The sequence below is a fragment of the Chelonia mydas genome, chromosome 13 (genome assembly GCF_015237465.2).
Source record: "Chelonia mydas isolate rCheMyd1 chromosome 13, rCheMyd1.pri.v2, whole genome shotgun sequence".
Taxonomy (NCBI): Eukaryota; Metazoa; Chordata; order Testudines; family Cheloniidae; genus Chelonia; species Chelonia mydas.
This window is the reverse complement of record NC_051253.2, coordinates 24,692,381-24,713,321: the sequence shown is the minus strand read 5'-3', so window position 1 is coordinate 24,713,321 and position 20,941 is coordinate 24,692,381. Positions and strand designations below refer to the sequence as shown.

At 48.4% G+C, this 20,941-nt stretch overlaps 1 protein-coding gene across 2 annotated transcripts in view; it reads left to right on the top strand.

Annotated features, from left to right (window-relative positions):
* Nucleotides 1–20,941, top strand: part of L3MBTL1 (L3MBTL histone methyl-lysine binding protein 1) — a 56,221-nt gene that overhangs the window by 29,733 nt on the left and 5,547 nt on the right. For both annotated transcript variants that reach the window (XM_037916057.2, XM_027819576.3), the window contains exons 13-19: nucleotides 3,293–3,369; nucleotides 4,090–4,175; nucleotides 6,647–6,757; nucleotides 7,318–7,432; nucleotides 8,404–8,503; nucleotides 9,863–10,060; nucleotides 18,766–18,812. In XM_037916057.2, the coding sequence (XP_037771985.1) occupies nucleotides 3,293–3,369; nucleotides 4,090–4,175; nucleotides 6,647–6,757; nucleotides 7,318–7,432; nucleotides 8,404–8,503; nucleotides 9,863–10,060; nucleotides 18,766–18,812 (734 nt within the window). The remainder of the gene's footprint in view (nucleotides 1–3,292; nucleotides 3,370–4,089; nucleotides 4,176–6,646; nucleotides 6,758–7,317; nucleotides 7,433–8,403; nucleotides 8,504–9,862; nucleotides 10,061–18,765; nucleotides 18,813–20,941) is intronic.

Below are 20,941 nucleotides of genomic sequence, written 5' to 3'. Positions count from 1 at the left end.
TGACTGTAATGTAATTATATTTAACATCCTTGACAGGGGCAAAATACCAAAGAAACCAACCACAGTAGCATTTAACTTGAAAAAGGGGAACTACACAAAAAGGAGGAAGCTAGTTAAATGAAAATTAAAAGAAATAATCATGAGTGAAATGCCTGCAAGCAGCATGAAATTATTTAAAAACACCATGCTAGAGGCTCAAACTAAATGTATGCCCAAATTAAAAAACAGACAAACAGTAAGAGGACCATAAAAGTGCCACCATGGCTAAACAACAGAGTAGAAGAGGCAGTTAGAGACAAAAAGACATCCTTTAAAAATTGGAAGTCACATCCTACTTAGGAAAATAGAAAGGAGCATAAACTCTGGCAAGTCAAGTGTACAAATATAATTAAGAAGGCCAAAAAATAATTTGAAGGGCAACTAACAAAAGATACAAAAACTAACAGCAATTTTTTTAAAGTATGTCAGAAGCAGGAACTCTGCCAAACAAAGAGTGGGGCCACTGGACGATCAAGGTGCTAAAGGAGCACTCAAGGAAGACAAGGCCATTGCGGAGAAGCTAAATGAATTCTTTGCATCCGTCTTCACTGCAGAGGATGTGAGGGAGAGTCCCATACCTGAGCCATTGTTTTAGGTAACAAATCTGAGCCATTGTCCCAGGTTGAGGTGTCAGTAGATGAAGTTTTGGAACAAATTGATTAAATCAAACACTAATAAGTCACCAGGACCAGATGGTATTCACCCAAGAGTTCTGAAGGAACTCAAATAGGAAATTGCAGAACTACTAACTGTGGTATGTAACCTATCATTTAGATCAGCCTCTGTACCAGATGATGGGAGGATAGCTAATGTAATGCTGATTTATTTTTTTAAAAAGGATCAAAAGGCGATCCTGGCAATGTTAGGATAATAAGCCTAACTTCAGTAACAGGCAAATTGGTTGAATCTATAGGAAAGAACAGAATTATCTCACACATAGATGAACACAGTAGGCTGGGGAAGAGTCAACACAGCTTTTGTAAAGGGAAATCAGGCCTCACCAATCTACTAGAATTCTTTGAGGGGTCAACAAACGTGTGAGCAAGGGTGATTCAGTGGATATAATATACTTGGACTTTCAGAAAGCCTTTGATAAGGTCCCACACCAAATGCTCTTTAGCGAAGTAAGCAATCATGGGATAAGAGGGGAAGGTCCTCTCATGGGTCAGTAACTGGTTAAAAGATAGGAAACAAAGAGTAGGAATAAATGGTCAGTTTACACAGTGGAGAGAGGTCAATAGCAGGTTCCCCCAAAGATCAGTACTGGGACCTGAGCTGTTCAACATATTCATAAATTATCTGAAAAAATGGGTAAACAGTGAGGTGGCAAAATGTGCAGAAAATACAAAATTACCCAAATTAGTGAAGTCTAAAGCTGACTGCAAAGAATTACAAGGGGATATCACAAAATTGGGTGACTGGGCAACAAAAAAGGCAGATGAAATTCAATGTTAGTAAGTGCAAAACGGTGCACACTGAAAACAGAATCCCAACTATACATATAAAATGATGGGTCTAAAGCAGCTGTTACAACTCAGGAAAGAGATCTTGGAGTCACCGTGGATAGTTCTCTGAAAACATCCACTCACTGTGCAGCAACAGTCAAAAAAGCTAACAATGTTAGGAACCATTAGGAAAGGGATAGATAATAAGACAGAAAATATCTTAATGCCACTATATAAATCCATGATACGCCCACACCTTGAATACTGCGTGCAGTTCTGGTCACCTCATCTCAAAAAAGATATATTGGAAAAGGTACAGAGAAGGGCAACAAAAATGATTAGTGGTACGGAACAGCTTCCACATGAGGAGAGATTAATAAAACCGGGACTTTTCATTTTAGAAAAGAGTTTACTAAGAGGGGGATATGATAGAAGTCTATAAAATCATGACTGGTGTGAAGAAAGTAAATAAGGAAATGTTATTTACTCCTTCTCCTAACACATGAACTCGGAGTCCCCAAATGAAATTAATAGGCAGCAGGTTTAAAACAACATAAGGAAGTATTTCTTCACACAATCCATAGTCAATCTGTGGAACTCATTGCTGGGGGATGTTGTGAAGGCCAAAAAGCATAGGAGGGTTCAAAAAAGAACTAGGTAAGTTCATGGAGGATAGGTTCATCAAGAGCTATTAGCCAAGATGGTCATGGACATGACCCCATGTTCTGGGTGTCCCTAAACCTCTGACTGCCAGAAGCTGGGACTGGACGAGAGGGGATGCATCATTCAATAACTGCCAAGTTCTGTTCACTCCTTCTGAAGCATCTGGCTCCGATCGCTGTCAGAAGGCAGGATACTGGGCTAGATGGACTATTGGTCTGACCCAGTAGAGCCATTCTTATGTTCTTAATATTACACCAATTTCTTTGTTTCAAAGCACTGAGAGGGAATGTTCAGCCATTACGCCCACCTCTCATCTCTTATCCAGAAGATGTTCCAGGCATGTCCCCTTTAGCAAGGGAGTACTCTGTTCGTGCCCTGTCTGTGGGAGAAGGAAAGGTTGCTGTCCTTCCTTTTAAAACACTCAGGTTTTTTTATTTTGTTTGGGTTGTGGTTCTCTGCAGAGCTCCAAGCCAACGGTGCCCAAATTTTGTCCAGCTGAGGCCTATTCTAGGGGCTAGGAACTGCCCCCACAGAACAGACAATGAAACAGATTTCCACCACGCCACCCTTGCCTGTAATACGGAGGTGGGACCTGTGGAGACTATAGGTGCCAGTGTGCTGTGCTCCACGGGGAACGGTCCAGGACTGGCCTCAAGCCCCACACACTACTTAGCCCTGTGGACCACCTCACTCTGAAACTTCATGGGCTGGCCCTGTCTTCCTCTCCAGTTGTAAAGGGGCAGGGAATAATTCACTCCTTTGCCTCTCCCAGCAGTGGGACCACAGGAGTAGCGAGACCTGGCTTGCACACAGGCCCATTGTGAATCTCAGGGCTTCGTTTATTTCCCCCTCAGAAATTTGGGGCCCCATATATTGTAGCTCTGACCCTGCCAGGACTTGCAGTCATAGGGGCTGCTCCTCCCTGTTGAGGAGGAGGCTGTGTTGTAGAATGCTTAGGTTGGCACATGGCTATTAGGCCGTGCTCTGGCCACCAATGTGTTGTGCTGTCCCAGCTGGTGCCATCCCTGTGGCAGGACACCTGCCCTGTCTCCTGAGGTCCTGTGCGCTGCCATGGAGAGATCATGGGCATGCCCTGGTTGTGACTGTACCTGCATCCCCCATGAACGTGTATGTGTGTGCTGCAGGTGCGACCCCAGCAGTCCGTACATCCACCCAGTCGGCTGGTGTCAGGCACATGGGAAACCCCTCACGCCTCCTCAAGGTGAGTACGCAGCCAGAGTCCGTATCCCAGGCTATCGCTGGCTTCCGTGAGCTGAACCCTAATATACCCACTGTGGTATATTAAACACACTTGGGACCACGCGCTAATGCCCTGACTTAGCTGAAGGCTGGGGGAGTTTTGCTTCAGTAATAAGGAACTCAGGATTTTACCCATGGGAGTTTTTTTAAAATAAGGACAGGCCTTGAGGCTGCTGCCAGCAATCCCTCGTGTTATTTCTCACTTTCCCAACACAGAACACACCCAGCTCCTTCTAAGGATTCTGGGTAGTGTAGTCCAACAGGCATTTCCTGTACCAAGAAGTACTATAATGAGAACTACCACTAGAGGGCACTCAAAACACCACGTTTTACCCTCATGCCACAGCCAGCTGGAGCAAGGGGAAGGGGAGGAGCTGAAAAAACCCTGCCCTGGATTTATCTGTGATCGTCCAGGTGCAGTGTGCTGATTCTGTCAGGCCTGTCAGTGAGTTAAAGGAGAGCCCAAGCTGTCGGACGCTGGCACAGGTGTCACTCACTAACATGTCCCCTCCCAGAAGTGGACTTTGGGGCGCAGAAGGAATTGACACACATCCAGGAGTTTCCAGAGTTCGCTCCGGTACCAGTGCAGACCAAATGTTGCACTGGTCCCTTGCGGGAGCAGGGAATTGTGAGACACCCCCAGAGGAGAAGCCACTCAACCTGCCCATGTTTTCCTGTCCAGACTATCCTGATCCTGACAGCTTCAACTGGGAAAAATACCTGATGGAAACCGGAGCATCTGCAGTGCCAGCTTGGGCCTTTAAAGTGGTGAGTGCTGGAGCCTGGCCCTGCTGCTGGCTCTGCCGGTGCAGTCACGGGCCAGTGGGCACTGGGCTTCTGGAGAGACTGCTATTCCCATGTGGGTCTTTAAAGTGGCATCTGACATAGGCACTCCCTCATATGGAGTCTCAGCCATGCTGGCATGGGCCATTAAAGCAGGGGTGCTGGGCCCGGGCCCCCTGCAAACACTGGATTTGAATTCACGCTCCAGATCTCATATTTGGAAACTGGGCCTGTGCGTTGCGAGGTTTGCCTGGTGGGCTGAGCTACAGAAACCATTGCCACATGGTTCCCCACCTACAGTGAGATATCCCCAGCAAGCCAGACTGCCTAACTAGGCCTGTGTTTGGGCTTTGCTTTCTCTCCAAAGGCTACGAACAATGTAACTGCCAGCAGTCACAAGTTACCACCCAGCTTTTTCTAAGCAAGCCCATTTATTCTTAAGGTTGGGAGCATTATAGAGAAAACATATTAAAAACAATAGAAGTTCCTATATGCATGCTAAAAGCTTACCAGAGATCACCCATCAATCTTATGGAGTCTCAGGAGGCCAAAGTCCATCCAACCCTTGCTGGGAAGGATTGGGGCCCACTTGGACAGAGGGTCCTGTTCATTTGCTGGATCAGAAAGAAGGCCCTGAGTCTTGGATAAACAGCCTGCATTTATCCAAGTCCTTTCTCTGTTGGTCTCTGGATATTCCACTTTGACCCAGTATTTGTGAGCCTCTCCAGGTGGTGGCAGCTCTCTGGAGGTGTAACAACCTGAGTGAATTGGCCCAATCACCCCCCTCTGTTGTTAGTTACTGGAGGACTATGGCCCCCCTCCTCCGTGGAATTACAGACTATCGCCGTCCCACAATGATACTGTGACACCCTGCTGGGGTTCTCAAAACTGTGAGCTACTATGTCACCCTCTCAGCCTCAGTAACTGAGAGCTTTGCTGCTGCTAAGCTATGTGTCAGCTCCCTGCCAAACCAGGTTGTCTGCCCTGCCAGCGAACAATTCAGGTCTCTGCAAGTCCAAACCTTTCCTAGCAGGAAACAATCAGTGAACTCCAATTCCCGAGTTCTTCAGAGACGTCTTTCTGCAGTGCACAGCCCCTGCTCACTGTAACACTCGCAAAACCTTGTCAAGTTCACTGCTCCTTTCAAGAGACAGTACAAAGCAGCTTATTAATGTAACTGGGGTTGACAGACCCTTTGCTCCAATCGCAGCACTGCGTTGGCTTACAGTAAAAGTAAAACAAGTTTATTAACACAAGGACAGAGGTTTCCGTGTTACCAAGTAGAAGGCATTGAGACAGAAAGGGTTACAAACAAAAGTAAAAACACACCCCTAAGATTGAATCTTGGCTTAACCAACTAGAGTCTTTTTGTTCAAAGAAGTTTTTATCATCACAGTGATTCTTCCAGCATGGCTGGCCTGTTCTTTAGCCACACACGGCGCTCAAAGCGCTTGGTGTCTTTGACTCCTCTGGTGAAGGATAACTATGGGGTTTTCTCCGCTCCTTTTTATAGTCCAGTAAACCATTGTAATGTATTCTTTGAAAAGTAAACCCAGATACCTTTCTCTCTCCTGCAGGGGTGTAGACACCATGGTGTCTTCTCCCACACTTGTTAGCTTGATAGCTTTGTTTACTTTAGATATAATTGTACCTTCATTATCTGTGCCTGACAACCAGGCTGGTCAGACAGCCAAATACACATTCCTTTCTCTAGGGCAGACTGGGCATATGCAGTGCTTGTCAAACACATTTTAAGAACCTAGTTTTAGCACATATTTATGACTCTTTGTACATACCCCATACATACACCACACAACAGTGTTACCAGTTTGTATGTGGTACCTCATGTGACATCTTTTAGATACAGGTTTTGACAACAGCGTTTTAGGTGTAGTAAGCATGTCAGGCCTGAGGAGGGTTGCTGATGCAGAGTAGTGAACCACCAATGGCCCTCTGTCACAGATACATAATACAGTACGATTTCCCAAAGATATTGCAGGAAATTGCCATTGTTCTCTCTGTTCACCTCATTAAGCTCCGAGGCCTCTAAAACCAGAAGGTCTGTGGCAGTGGGCTGGCTTACACTGAAAAGCTACGTCTCTCTGGGATGTGAAAAATTCACGTTCCTGAGTGACGTAGTTAAGCCAACCTAACCCCCATTGACCTAGCTACTGCCTCTCAGGGAGGTGGAATACCTACAGCAACGGTGACCCCTTTCTGTCTACAGCGTGTGGTAAGTGTAGTTGTAGCTGTGGCCTTTTAGTTTTTTTAAGTGTAGACGTAGCCTGTGATGGCAAGTGTGTTGGAGAGAAGCAGGGGGCGATCAGAGCTCCGTGATGGATGTGGCAGACCCCACCCACAAGGAGGGAGGGTTTGGCGGAGGTATACAGAGAGTGAGAGTGAAGGAAATAGGAGCTTGTGGGCTGCCCTTTGACCCTCTGCACTCTCTGCCCCAGCGGCCACCCCACAGCTTTCTGGCCAACATGAAGCTGGAGGCGGTGGACAGGCGGACTCCCTCCCTCATCCGCGTGGCCAGCGTGGAGGACGTGGAGGATTACCGGATAAAGGTGGGTTTCCTGCTTTCTGCTTGGTGTCTGTGCTTAACTGCCCTTGTAGCTTGCTCCTGCCCACCCCCATCTTATAGTGACTGATAGAAAGATTTCAGTGCAAAATACATGTGTGTGCGTGCGTGGGCCAGCCAACCAGCTCGCTTGCCCGCTTCCCCCCCCGCCCGTGGGGAATCTGGGGCTTTTCTCTTCCCAGGAGCAGACACAGATTAAGGCACCACCACATGAGGACCTCTGTGACCCTGCTCCCATCCCTTCTTGGTGTGGCAGCAAGTTTAGGATGAATGGGGGCAGTTCACACCTCTTGGAGTGATTGTTTCAGGCTCTCTGCAGACTCTGGTGCACATCTGTTACACTGGGTACATTTTCATCATCCAAGAGGCTAGAAATGAAAGCTGATATTCTGATATTCTCACATGACTCCAGGAGCTGGGGCCGGGAGCACAGCCCTCCAATGCCTCTGTTTTAATCCCACCCCACCAAGAAGTCCACGTGGGTTTAATACTCATTAGAGAGGGACTGTGATGGTTAAACAGTGACCTGTCACCTTGTCTCCTCAGGTCCATTTTGATGGCTGGAGTCATGTCTACGATTTCTGGATCGATGCGGATCATCCGGATATCCACCCCGTGGGATGGTGCTCAAAAACTGGACACCCGCTGCAGCCTCCTCTCAGTAAGTACCGGTGCCGATGCCAGTGCTGTCACCGCAGCCCCGTCCTGCTGGCGCCGTGCCTGAGGCCTCACCCTGGGAGTGTTTGCTCTGACATCACCTGCCCGGTAAGTGCTAAATCCTGTAGCAACCCTGTGCTGTCCCTGCCCCCTGGGCCAGTGAGCACACTGACGCCGTGAGCAGTGCAGGAATACCCACTCCCCAGCGCAATGCCCACAGAGCGGGGCAGGTATCCGAACAGACACCAGCTGCACCCACTGTGCACCCCTCTCAATGGGAGCTGGCACCAGCATGCCACACGGCAAATCTCATAGCCCCACACCGCCCTGTGACGGCAGTGGGTGTTTTGTCAATGGACCGAATCTGCAGTGGTGCCATTGAAGTCAATGGACTTACTCCAGCTTTACACCAGTGTCAGTGAGAGCAGAATCTGGACCGTTGGCTCCAATGGAAGCAAGATCAAGCCCTCGGTGTGTATTGGTCCCTGCGCTGATCCCAGCAGGTTTTTATTCTTACCGCCAGTAGCAGTAACAACCTTTGGCACCTTCACACCCAGCAGATCTGCTCCCTGCGTGCCTGCAACCTGTCAGTTGGCTCTGGGGCAGACCCTGGGCACAGCTCCCTGAGCTCGCTGTGGGTTCCAGCAGAGGAGGGAGCGAAGGATTGGGCCCAGATGGGGGTTCAGTACTCTCAGCACTGCACAGCTAGCACCACTAGGGGCTGGGAGGCCTGGGATCTTTTGCAGCGCTAAGAGCTGTCTCAGCTGCAGGCTGGCTGCCAGAAGCAGGGAAAGCCCTGGCTGGAGTTCCAGAGGAGCGCTCCAACTTGCAGAGCCAGCAGTCTTTAAAATCAGCGTGTTCACCAAGCACCTATGGTGGGAAGTGCTGGCACCTGGCAGCTTCCTTGCTAGCCTGAGGTAGCAGGTGGGTCTCCAAACCCATGACCACATCTCTCCTGTCTCTCGTTTGCTCTAGGGCCAAAGGAACCAGCCGCTTCTGCCCACGGGGGCTGCCCTACCTTGGGTTGCAAGAGCATCCCGCATACCAAAGGCTCCAAGTACAGCTTTCACCACAGGTGAGCTCCCCACAGGCAGCCCAGGGGTCAGTCCAGGCCTCCTGCTCTGCTGCTGCAGGAGGCTGCAGCCCAGCTGGGCTGGCAGCGGGCCGTGGGAGCAGCAACTGGGGGCTCTTCTGTGCAGCTGCAGACCTGTGCCCCGTGGAGCCTTCCAGAGCTCAGAAGCCCCCACCTGGCTATGGGTCCCCTGGGCTCCAGATCCACGAGCCCACAGATCCACCTGACCCCTCAGACTCCTCCCACCCAGCTGGTAGCCCTCCCTTCCGTCCCACTTGGTGCTACCCCAGCTTAAGGCAACCCTTTCTCTCCTCCTTCTGGGCCCAGAGAAACAAGAGGAGACAGACCCCTTAGCTGCAGGGAGCAGGGGTAGTATGTGCTAAATTAACCCCCCCTGGTATGTATTCCCTGTGCTGGACCTGCCCCCGTCTGCTGCTGGAAGCTCACATACAGTGGAGAAGCCTAGTGGGGCTGGAAAAGCCCCGTGTGCACCGGGAATCCCACCAGTGACAGCCTCATGGTCCTGCACCCTGCCAGGCAGCTTTAGGTACCACATCATATCTGTAGCCTGGCTGATGAGACAGGGCATTACTGGGGAGCTTAGCCCTCTGTTGTAGAAGCTGAAATCAGTGAGCACTATAAAGCACTGTAGGTTTATTGAGATGTAGCAATAAACTTCCTTATGCCCTTTCAAATGGTTTTCTGGCCCATTCTCCTGGGACTTCTAAGAGGCTCCCATTGAATCAGGAATGGTGGGAGCCCGGCCTCTGCACTGCAGCCAAACCCCTGCACTGCAGCATAGAACCAGAGCAGTGGGAGAGGTATGCTGCAAAGCCACAAGTCGTGAGGAACTCAGATCTTCCAGCCCCTGAGGATTTCCCTAGCCCCAGCCTATTAGCTGATCCCCTGAGACCTCGCCCCTGCTCACTCCGCTGGCTTTGGAGCCTAAGGAGTTGTCTGGGTAGTGGGGAGGAGTAGAGATGGTATGACCCCCTGGTGCCTGTGACCTGCTCAGCGAGTGCCGTGCAGAGCCAGGGTATTCCCATGGGAAGTGTGATGCTGTTAATGAGGCATGGGGGTTATTTCAGCCTGTGCAGGCTGCAGGGGACCTGTCAGTTAAGCAGCATGCCCATGTGACTGGAGTCCTGAGGGATTTGTGCAGGGAACTTTGCCCTTCTTATCCGTCAAGCACTCTCTGAGTGCCCAGGGCTGAGGCTGTTTGGTGGGGCAGAGATGGGGTAACGAGCAGCATGGGGAGCAGCAGGGCTCCTGTCTTGTGCTCTGCCCCTCTCTCTCCAGGGCTGGTCCCCATTTAAAGTGCCTCTTCTGAGTGTAACTCCCCACTTACCCTCTGTTCTCCAGGAAGTGTCCAACACCAGGCTGTGACGGCTCCGGACACGTGACAGGGAGATTCACGGCTCACTACTGCCTCTCAGGGTGCCCCTTGGCAGAGAAGAACCAGGGGAGGCTCAAGGCCGATCTCTCAGACACTGAGGCCTCGGCCCGCAAGAGGAACCTGATCGGCTTCTCACAGCGAAAGAAATCCCGACACCACGGAAGGTAGGGAGAGCGCAGAAAAGAAGCCTGGCCCAGCGGAACAGACAGCCTCGCACAGAGGAGCGTCTGTGTGACCCCCTGGTTTAGTGAGACTTTGTCCTGCTCTGTGGCTGGCCAACAGAGAATGGCCACCTGCCTGAACCAAACTGTACCATAGAATCTCTGTGGATAATAATTCCATGCGAATAATAAGAATATAGCAGTAGGGATATATTACCAAACACTTGACCAGGATGGTGATAGTGACTGTGAAATGCTCAGGGAGTTTAGAGAGGCTGTTAAAATAAAAAACTCAGTAATAATGGGGGATTTCAGCTACCCCAAATTGACTGGATACATGTCACTTCAGGATGGGATGCAGAGATAAAGTTTCTTGACACCTTAAATGACTGCTTCTTGGAGCAGCTAGTCCTGGAACCCACAAGAGGACTGGCAATTCTTGATTTAGTCCTAAGTGGAGCACAGGATCAGGTCCAAGTGGTGAATATGGCTGGACCGCTTAGTAATAGGGACCATAATATAGTTAAATTTAACATCCCTGTGGTGGGGAAAAAACCCACAGCGACCCAATATGTAGCATTTAATTTCAGAAAGGGGAACTACACAAAAATGAGGAGGTTAGTGAAACAGAAATTAAAAGGTACAGCACCAAAAGTAAAATCCCTGCAAGCTGCATGGATACCTTTTAAAGACACCATAATAGAGGCTCAACTTAAATGTATACCCCAAATTAAAAAACCATAGTAAGAGAACCAAAAAAGAGCCACTGTGGCTAAACAACAAAGTAAAAGAAGCAGTGAGAGGCAAAAAGGCAACCTTTAAAAAGTGGAAGTTAAATTCTAGTGAGGAAAATAGAAAGGAGCATAAACTCTGGCAAACGAAGTGTAAAAATATAATTAGGAAGGCCAAAAAAGAATTTGAAGAACAGCCGAAGACTCAAAAAGTAATAGCAAAAATGTTTTTAAGTACATCAGAAGCAGGAAGTCTGCTGAACAACCAGTGGAGCCACTGGACAATCGAGATGCTAAAGGAGCCAGCAGGCAAGGACGATAAGGCCATTGCGGAGAGACTAAATGAATTCTTTGCATCCGTCTTCACGGTTGAGGATGTGAGGGAGATTCCCAGACCTGAGCCATTCTTTTTAGGTGACAAATCTGAGGAACTGTCCCAGATTAAGGTGTCATTAGAGGAGGTTTTGGAACAAATTGATAAATTAAACAGTAATAAGTCACCAGGACCAGATGGTATTCACCCAAGAGTTCTGAAGGAACTCAAATGTGAAATTGCAGAACTATTAACTGTTGTTTGTAACCTATCATTTAAATCAGCATCTGTACCAAATGACTGGAGGATAGCTAATGTGATACCAATTTTTAAAAAGGGCTCCAGAGGCGATCCCAGCAATAACAGGCTAGTAAGCTAGACTTCAGTATTGGGCAAACTAGTTGAAACTATAATAAAGAACAAAATTTTCAGACACATAGATGAATATAACTTGTTGGAGAAGAGTCAACTTGTTGGGGAAGAGTCAACATGGTTTTTGTAAAGGGAAATCATGCCTCCCCAATCTACTGGAATTCATTGAAGGGGTCAACAAGCATGTGGACAAGGGGGATACAGTGGATATAGTGTACTTAGATTTTCAGAAAGCCTTTGACAAGGTCCCTCACCAAAGGCTCTTAAGCAAAGTAAACTGTCGTGGGATAAGAGGGAAGGTCCTCTCATGGATTGGTAACTGGTTAAAAGATAGGAAACAAAGGGTGAGAATAAATGGTCAGTTTTCAGAATGGAGGGGTAAATAGTGGTGTCCCCCAGGGGTCTGTTCTGGGACTAGTCCTATTCAATATATTCATAAATGATCTGGAAAAAGGGGTAAACAGTGAGGTGGCAAAAGTTGCAGATGATACAGAATTACTCAAGATAGTTAAATCCCAGGCAGACTGTGAAGAGCTACAAAAGGATCTCTCAAAACTGGGTGACTGGGCAACAAAATGGCAGATGAAATTCCATGTTGATAAATGCAAAGTAATGCACATTGGAAAGCATAATCCCAACTATACATACAAAATGATGGGGTCTAAATTAGCTGTTACCACTCAAGAAAGAGATCTTGGAGTCATTGTGGATAGTTCTCTGAAAACATTCACTCAATGTGCAGCGGCAGTCAAAAAAGCAAACAGAATGTTAGGAATCATTAAGAAAGGGATAGATAATAAAACATAAAATATCATATTACCTCTATGTAAATCCATGGTACACCCACATCTTGAATACCGCGTGCAGATGTGGTTGCCCCATTTCTAAAAAGATATATTGGAATTGGAAAAGGTTCAGAAAAGGGCAACAAAAATGATTAGGCGTATGGAACGGCTGCCATATGAGGAGAGATTAACAAGACTGGGACTTTTCAGCTTGGAAAAGAGATGACCAAGGGGGGATATGATAGAGGTCTATAAAATCATGACTGATGTGGAGAAAGTAAATGAGGAAGTGTTATTTACTTTTTCTCATAACACACGAACCAGGGGTCACCAAATGAAATGAATAGGCAGCAGGTTTAAAACAAATAAAAGGAAGTATTTCTTCACACAATACACAGTCAACCTGTGGAACTCTTTGCCAGAGGATGTTGTGAAGGCCAAGACTATAACAGAGTTCAAAAAAGAACTAGATACGTTCATGGAGGATTGGTCCATCAATGGCTATTAGCCAGGATGAGCGGGGATGGTATCCCTAACCTCTGTTTGCCAGAAGCTGGGAATGGGCAACAGGGAATGGATCACTTGATGATTACCTGTTTTGTTCATTCCCTCTGGGGCACCTGGCATTGGCCACTGTTGAAAGACAGAATACTGGGCTAGATGGTCTGACCCAGTATGACCATTCTGATGTTCTTATGTTGCTCTTATGAGAGGCAGCACAGCCCACTGGACAAGGCACTGGGCTGAGTGATGGGTTCTATCCCTGGCTTTGCTGGTGACTTTGGGCACCTCTGTGTGCTTCAGTTTCTCCTCCTGCTCTTTGTCTGTTTCATCTGCTTTGACTGGCAACTCTTTTGGGCAGGGACTCCCTCCCGCAGTGCGTTTGTACAGACTGTGGGGTCCTCCCCTCAGGTGGGGCTTGAGGGAGCTATTGTAATGCTGCTCCTGACTAATGGCGTTAGTCCTTTAGCTCAGGGGGGAGAAAACTATGCTTTGGAGTTAGGCTATGTCTACATTTGCATGCCTCCCTGGATAATAGTCCAGGTACCGCTAGCACATGTACCCATGCCGAGTGACCACATATGCTGTGCTGAGCCTGAGTGTATTCTGTGCACAGGCATATACTGGCATCCACATGGCCCTTTTTCAGTATGCGATGATAGCACTACTACTGCAGGGGTGAAGGACAGGAGACATTCTGGGAAACTGCCTTGCTGGTACTGTATGCTGCCTTCACACGTTTGGCATCAGCAGCTCCCAGTTATCTCTTCCTTCTGCCTAACTGCATTGAAGAAATGAAGGAAGTCTATGAAGATATTGTTCTGCTCCTGCTGACAAAAGTTCATGTAGTCCAGTACTGGCTATTGGACAGAATGGGTCCAGAAAAATTGAGGATGATAGATAGATACATAGGTGACCGAGAGGGTGAAGGAAAATCCACTTGGTCCCATAGAATAGTTGTATTGAATGGCAGGATAGCAATGGAATGCCCATGAGTGGGCTACTGCTTCTGGTCCCGGAGAACCAGCACAGTGTGGTGGGACCACATTGTTCTGGAAACCTGGGATGCTGACCAGTGGCTGCAGAACTTCCGAATGAAGAAGCAGAGCTTCATGGAGTTGTACAAGCAGCTCACACCCACCTTCCACTGCCAGATCTCTCATTTTCAGAAAACCATACCAGTACAGAAGCGGGTGGCTGTTGCCCTTTTGTAAGCTGACGACACCTGCCAGCTATCGTTCAGTTGTAAAAGAGTCTGGAGTTGGGAAGTCACCTGTCAGGGTGGTGATTTTACAGGTTTGCCAAGATAGCAATACTGTAATCTACACACAGGCAGTTGCCATAACCAAAGTCCCTGAAATTATAGTGGGATTTCAGAGGAGGAGGTTTCTGAAATGTGCAGGGGCCATTAATGGAACACATCCCAATCCTTTGACCACCAAAAAGGGTCAGTGAATACGTGAACCATAAAGGTTACTATTCACAATTCTCCAAGGCTTAGTGGAAGACCAACGGTGGACTCATGGAAAAGGTTCATGACACAAGAATGCTCTGGAGATCGGAATTGTACCATGGGGAGAAGAAGGGACTCTATTCCCCTGAAACAATGTGCTTCTTTCCCCCCCATTCCTCATGTACCTGCTTCTAATGTGGCTCAGGAAGCTGTACCCCAACGTTTCCAATCCAAGAAAAAGGAAATTCAACTATAGACTGAGTAGCTGCAGAATGATGGTGGAGTGCACCCTTGGGCAGCTGAAAGCTCGTTGGCGATGCCTGCAAACCTGTCTGGATGCCAATAATGCAAACTGTGTTGGCTTCATCGTGGAGTGCTGTGCCTAGCATAACATGTGAGGCCAAAGGGGAATACTTTCAGAACAAGTGGGCACAGGACAGATCTGACTCACAAAGCCTGTACAGGCAGCTGGCACCCACCTATGTGCACACTGCTCCTAGTTCCTGGCGGGCAAAGAAAATTCATGATCCTGTTTGCTCGTACATTGTGGATCAGCATAGAGCCAGAAGGTGACTTGGGACTGGGCCGAGGGACACTATTGTGATGCTATGGAGCTGCTGGAAAAGCTCAGTAGAGCATTGCCACATACCGGTATTTTGACATACCTTGGTGGATTGGGATCCCCTGCAGCTGATAGTGACTAACTGAAGGCAGAAAATTGGGTGAGGGCCCTCAAGGTTAACACCTCTGGCTGTGGTTTTGTGCTGCAGAGAGTGTAATCATTGAGCAATGTTTTGTTCTATGTCCCGGTGCTTAATGGGGAGTAATTAAGCATTGTTAAAGTCGTTTGAAAACAGTTCTGTATGGGTTTTGGGAGGGGCTTCACACATTTCTTCTTCACAGTGTTTTCTGACACCATTGCTCACAGTACTTATCCAGTGCTATGCACGAGTACACACATGGCTGCCAGTGGTGACGATTTGTTGGAGGGTGGGGATGGAGGGTGGTAAAAGCTCTGTTCAGTGCCATGTATCTTCACTGTTCATTTCCTTTTGTATTGTCTATTAAATCATTAACTAAAACACCTTTTATGGCTGTTAATTTCTCTTCTGGTTTTCATTCCGGTGCTTTGGACAGCAACAGTTATTTCACAGCTTAGGTCATTGCCCTTGAACTGTGTTGTGGTTGTTTTTTGTTTTAACATTAGGAAATACATGGCTGCGGGGGGAAGAGTGGCGGGGACAGCATTCATTGTATTTCTTTGGCACCACACACTTAAAGAAGTCACCAGTCATGTGCTGTGAATCCTGCTGACCATCCCTAACGTGTGGGAAATATCATGTTTGATCATACTCGGAAAGCAAGGTGCACACATGAGTGATGTGAACAGTAACTTTTGCTTGCAAACATACATCGAATGTAGGGTTAAAACAGTTTGTAACAGTAACAAATTAACCAGAAATAGGTAAAATCTCCTGCAAGGGGGCAAACATCAGTGTCTGTGGGCGTCTCCTTCCCCTCCCCCTGACAAGGAGGGAACGGCTGCGGAATATCGTGTAGGGGGACAAACGGGGACGTCTCCTGCATGGGATTGGGGGACTGAATGCAGGCTGGGCTACAGGGACTGGATCAGGCTCATGGTTCCCCTCCTGCTTGCTCTCGGGGTTCCCCTGTGAGAGGGTTTAGGTGCCAGTGGAGGATGTTGTGCCACGTGTCCAGCACACTCCTCCCCGTCAGGGGCAGCTGGGATTCACCACCTCAGCAGCAGCCTGGGTGGCAGATGGAGGAGGAGTGCTGCCTGTTCCTGAGAGGAGCAGCAGCCAGGGTGGCAGGCCTTAAAAGCTTTCCCCCACCAGTTGTACCCGTGGCTGTATGAGTGCGTGGTCCCATTCTCCCTGGGCATTGCTCCCCCTCCACGAACTGATTTGTCCGTGCCTCCTCCCGCCTAAGAGCCTGCTCCTCCCTTGCACTAAGAACTCGAAGTGCTGCTGACACCTTCTGTCAGTGCCAATGAGCAGGTCCTCCAGAGTCCTTCTCTCCCTGCCTCTGCTGCTCCTGCTGGAACGGGCTCCCTATAGAATGTCCTGGCACATCGAAGACAAGGACAGCGTCCCATTTCATTTCTCCTTTTGAAGGAGCCTCCAGAATCCCCCCACATCTTGTAGCTCTGCTGCCGAAGGCCACAATATTGATACTTGTAAGGATCCCAGGAACGCTACTGTCACAGCCTCCTTCCATCAGACAGTGTTTGCAGCACACGAGGAAGGAGCTGAGGGCAGAAATGTTAAGATACCTGCAGTAATGTTGTTCAAATTGACAGTGCAACAATGGGCTGGTTGGGGTGGGGTTCGGTTCCTTTCAGGGGTTACCTTCCTAGTTACCTCTTTCCTCTTTAATGGCTGGCCATCATCTGGAGAATTTAGCAGCATTCAAGACACTGGAATGGAAAAGAGAGAAGGGGCTTTTCAGTCTCGTGGAGGAAACCTGGACATCTGTGACAGAGAGATGCTTCTGTTAATGGTCACCCCTCTACATAATGCTGAGTGGAGGAGTCTGGTGAGTTCCGAAGGTGGACCAAGCACATTTGTCCTGCCACTAAATCTGAAGAACCACCTTGAATTTCTGCTACACCAGAATTTTTCTGAATTATGCTTAAAGGCCTGGGAGGCAATTGACTGACTGCATTCTCAGCTAGCAGATTGAGCTCCCATGGAAGAGGAACAGAGAACCACAGAAAACATCCATCCAACCCCTAACCTTCTCACCTTGCCAGCAAGTCCGGCCCCTGTGTCCAGCAAACACCATTGAAAGGCGCAGGGAAACAGTCGCAAGTGTATATTCTTCCCTAAACTTTTGGATTAACACTGCACGCCAGTTGCCTCTTCATGCTGAGGGACAGGACGCTGTGTTTGTGGAACCACAAGAGCAGATGCTTTACCCACCCCTGCTTCTCCTGGCTACTTCAGAGAGACCTTGCATGAGGAGAGACCTGGGAACAGTAATAAGTATTTGCAATGGACACAGGGAGAATGGACCGCTTTGACTTTCCTCGGTCAGACAAATGATTCCTTTTCCCTTCCTGGACCTAGGCGGGCCACCACCCAAGCCACTAACCACCCCACCCCCTTCTGCACGACACCCATTTGCAAGAAGGAAAGAGAGAGGGAGGGGGTGTTTTGGAGGTCTTTGAGCAATCATAAATGTCATAAAACTGTTCTGTTCCCTTCCCCCTCAGTCCACGTGGCCCAGGGACTATCGCTGTTCAGAGTGCTGTCTGAGAAATGCACAGACACGGGGCACAGTGACTGCTTGTTAATAATCTGTTATAGCTCCCACTACATGCTTTAACTGGTTCATGGCATTTCAGTAAAATCATTGATTTGCAGCTGTGCCTCGTTCAGGAGCCATATAGGGGTGCAGCAGGACAGATGAGGGGCCACCTTCAGGCATGTGTTTCTGGAGCAAGAGAGGATATTTCCAGGGAGCGTGGGGATTTATTGTAATTTACCAGCCTCAGATTCTGGTTCCTTTCATGGCTCGGGGTCCCCCTCAGGCTGCTCAGGGGTCAAGGTGCAGAATCCCACACTCCTGTTCCTCCAGGTCTCCGGGACTTCCCCCGTGGTCCCTGCTGCCTCATTGCCTTGCCCCTCATCAGCTTCCCATTGTCTGAGGCCAGCAAAGCTGAGGAGGGGTCATGATTCAGTTCAGGCTCACTTCTCACAGACCCGGAGAGCACCCGGGCCAGCTCATCATAGCAGAGTCATGTGTTAGGGCCTCTCCTGGAGCAATTGTTGGAGTCCTTCACCCTTCAGTACAGGAGCCTGAGGGGCTTCATGTGCTCCTGGCACTGGGATGGAGTTTGGTGAATGCCACCTCCGTGAAACCTCCCGGTCGAGGTGTGTGTTCCTGCTGATCCGGGTGAAGTCGTGAAGGGCGTGTACTCTGACCACACATTGATCAGCACTCCCATGTGCTCTGCAGACCATACTGCAGCTCTTGGAGCATAAGCCATGGTTGCCGGTGCTAATTAATACAATTTGAGGGAGAACTCATCTTAAGAGCTCAGCGCAGGTTGCTACTGGCAACGGCGTTAGGGATCTTTAGATTTGGGAAAGGGTGAAGCAGCAAAGGTATCAATCCATGGTGGGAATGGGGCTGGTGGACCTGGTACACATCCCTTGTCCATGTGCACACTGGGCTGTAGAACAGGTCTAGGGCCATGCCACAGCACTGTCATGTACATACCCAGACTCCCCATTCGTGTTAGCTTTCCTGCACTACACTGTCCTTCAGGAACCTGCTTCAGATGTGGACAATAGGGGGTTATGGCACAACAATGCACATATAACCGTTATAATCACAAGTGTAGACATAGCCTTAGAGGTCCTTGGTTCGATACCTGCTAAGGGATTGTTACTGCGGTCGGTCATTTGACGGTGCTGTCCTCGCTGTGCCGACAGGTGGTTCAGTTAATGAACACACGCTGGTTCCTACAGCACCTCTGAAATGGTAAAGCAGACATCTTGCAAATAAATCCTCTCTCATCTTTCTAGAGGGCGACCTCCAAAGTATCGGAAGATCCAGCAGGAAGACTTCCAAAGTAAGCCCCTTTTCCCCATGCTGCTGTCTTTTCATGGAGGGGGGAGGGTCAGGGTGGCCCAAGGGCTTGGGAAGGGGTTAGAAAGATTTTTGACCCCAGTGTCACCAAATTGGCCCAGGTCAGCAGCAAGCCTCAACACTGAAGGCTCTTTGGTGGCCTCTGTGCAATGAGTTGGTGAGCGCTGGTCCATTTCCTGGTGGGCAGGTTGCATCACCAACAACAAAAAATCCAGCACTGTTGGCAGTCTCAGCGGAGAGGCCAAAGAATGAGCCACCCACATGGCTAGAGCCCAGGCGGCAGGGCTGAGCAAAGCACATTGGCAAAGCAGTCTGGAGACGCTGCCACTGGTGCTGCTCCTGCTATCCCTGTTCTGTGGATGCAGAAAGCTTCGCTCTGCAGGGCTGTCAGCCAGGCGCTTGCCCAGGCAGTATGTTCGCTCCAGGTCAGCAGGAGAGAGACTGGGAAGGATCCTGTGCTGAACCCGTGGGGGTGGCCTTGGAATGGCTGGTGTGCCTTGGCTGGACGGCCCTGGGCTTGGAAATAGAGACCAAAGTGAAGATCAGGATGTGGGGCCAGGTCCGCAGGTGATGTAAATGGACATAGCTGTCCATGACTTCAGTGGGGCTACCCTGATTTCCACCAATGAAGGATCTGGCTCCTTCTGCATGTATACTGATTGTAAAATGCAACCCCGCACCTTGTAGCAGTGCCCCTTCACTGTAGCTGGCTGGCATGAATGCTTACTGGCATCTTTGAATATATTCCCAGTCCAGCTCTTTTCTTTCCCTCTTTCTGCCCTGCAATCCCCCCTCTTACCACCAGAGGGTTTGCCGATATTTCAGCATCTGACCAATATATCCAACTGTAGTGGAATGTTTTTTAATCTTTCATGCCACAACCTGCAAGCTAATTCCATGCCATCCCTTTGTGCATTATCACTGTGAGCGGAATGAGCTGCTGAGTGGCCACTAGGGGACAATAGCAGCTTTTACAGCAAGAGCTGATCTGACAATGGCCATGCCTAGAGCCCTCCTCCAGAATTCTGAATGAGTGAAACAAATGAGATCACTGAACTCAGGAAAGTCCTTAGTAAACTCGTTTAATGAGGGAAGAGACCAACCTTGGTAAAAAATTAAAGGGACAGAGTTCGGCCTGAAATTCAACTTTGGTTTGAAATGAAAGTTGGTGGGTGGGTGTTTGCAAAACGGACTGTTGAACAGAAGGGTTTTCATAATTAACCAAAAAAAAATTCACGAAACCAACTTTTTGAATGTAAACATACCGCTGCCTCATGCTGGGAACCTACAACACAACAGCCAGGGGCTAGTGCAGGAGAAGCAGAAAGTGACACCAGCTATAAACAGAAAGTGAAACTGACCAGTCTAGTGTCACAGCCCAAATCTACTGTAAGTAAAATGCAAAAGGTAAATCAGATCTTTAAATTCTTCTCAGTTTAACTAATGATAACCCAAGTAAGGAGAGAGAGAGATAGATAGATATATAAATTGTCCTTACATATGTACTTATAAAATATATGTACCTCTTGTAATAGAGGGACATGATCAAGTTAAATAAGCGCAGTTTGTTCTGCATTAACTATTGCTAAATAGAGTTTTTTCTCTCTGATACAGCGTAACCTCAATCATGTCATGATAGATTTCCAGTGCATACTGGTCTCAGGATATTAGAAAGACAAAGTGGGTCAGGTAATATCTTTTATTGGACCAACTTCTGGTCCAAGATTTTGAGCTTACACAGAGCTCTTCTTCAGGCCTGGGGTACCTTTCCCAGACCTGAAGAAGAGCTCTGTGTAAGCTCAAAAATTTGTTTCTTTCACCAACAGAAGTTGGCCCAATAAAAGATATTACCTGATCCACTTTGTCTCTCTAATAAAAAAGACACCATCACAATAAAAATCTTGATCATATCTCTTTATTCTGACACGGTTGAGGTTCTGCTGTATCGGAGAAGAATGCCGTCTGTTTAGCAATAGTTAGCACAGCACAAACTGTTCTTATCTGATACCTGAAACCCCTCCAGCTTCTGCCTTCAGCCCCGATGCCTCCTCAGCACTTTTTTCAGGCATTGTAGGACCTTCAGGATGAGGCTGGATTTCCTTGGCCCTCCGC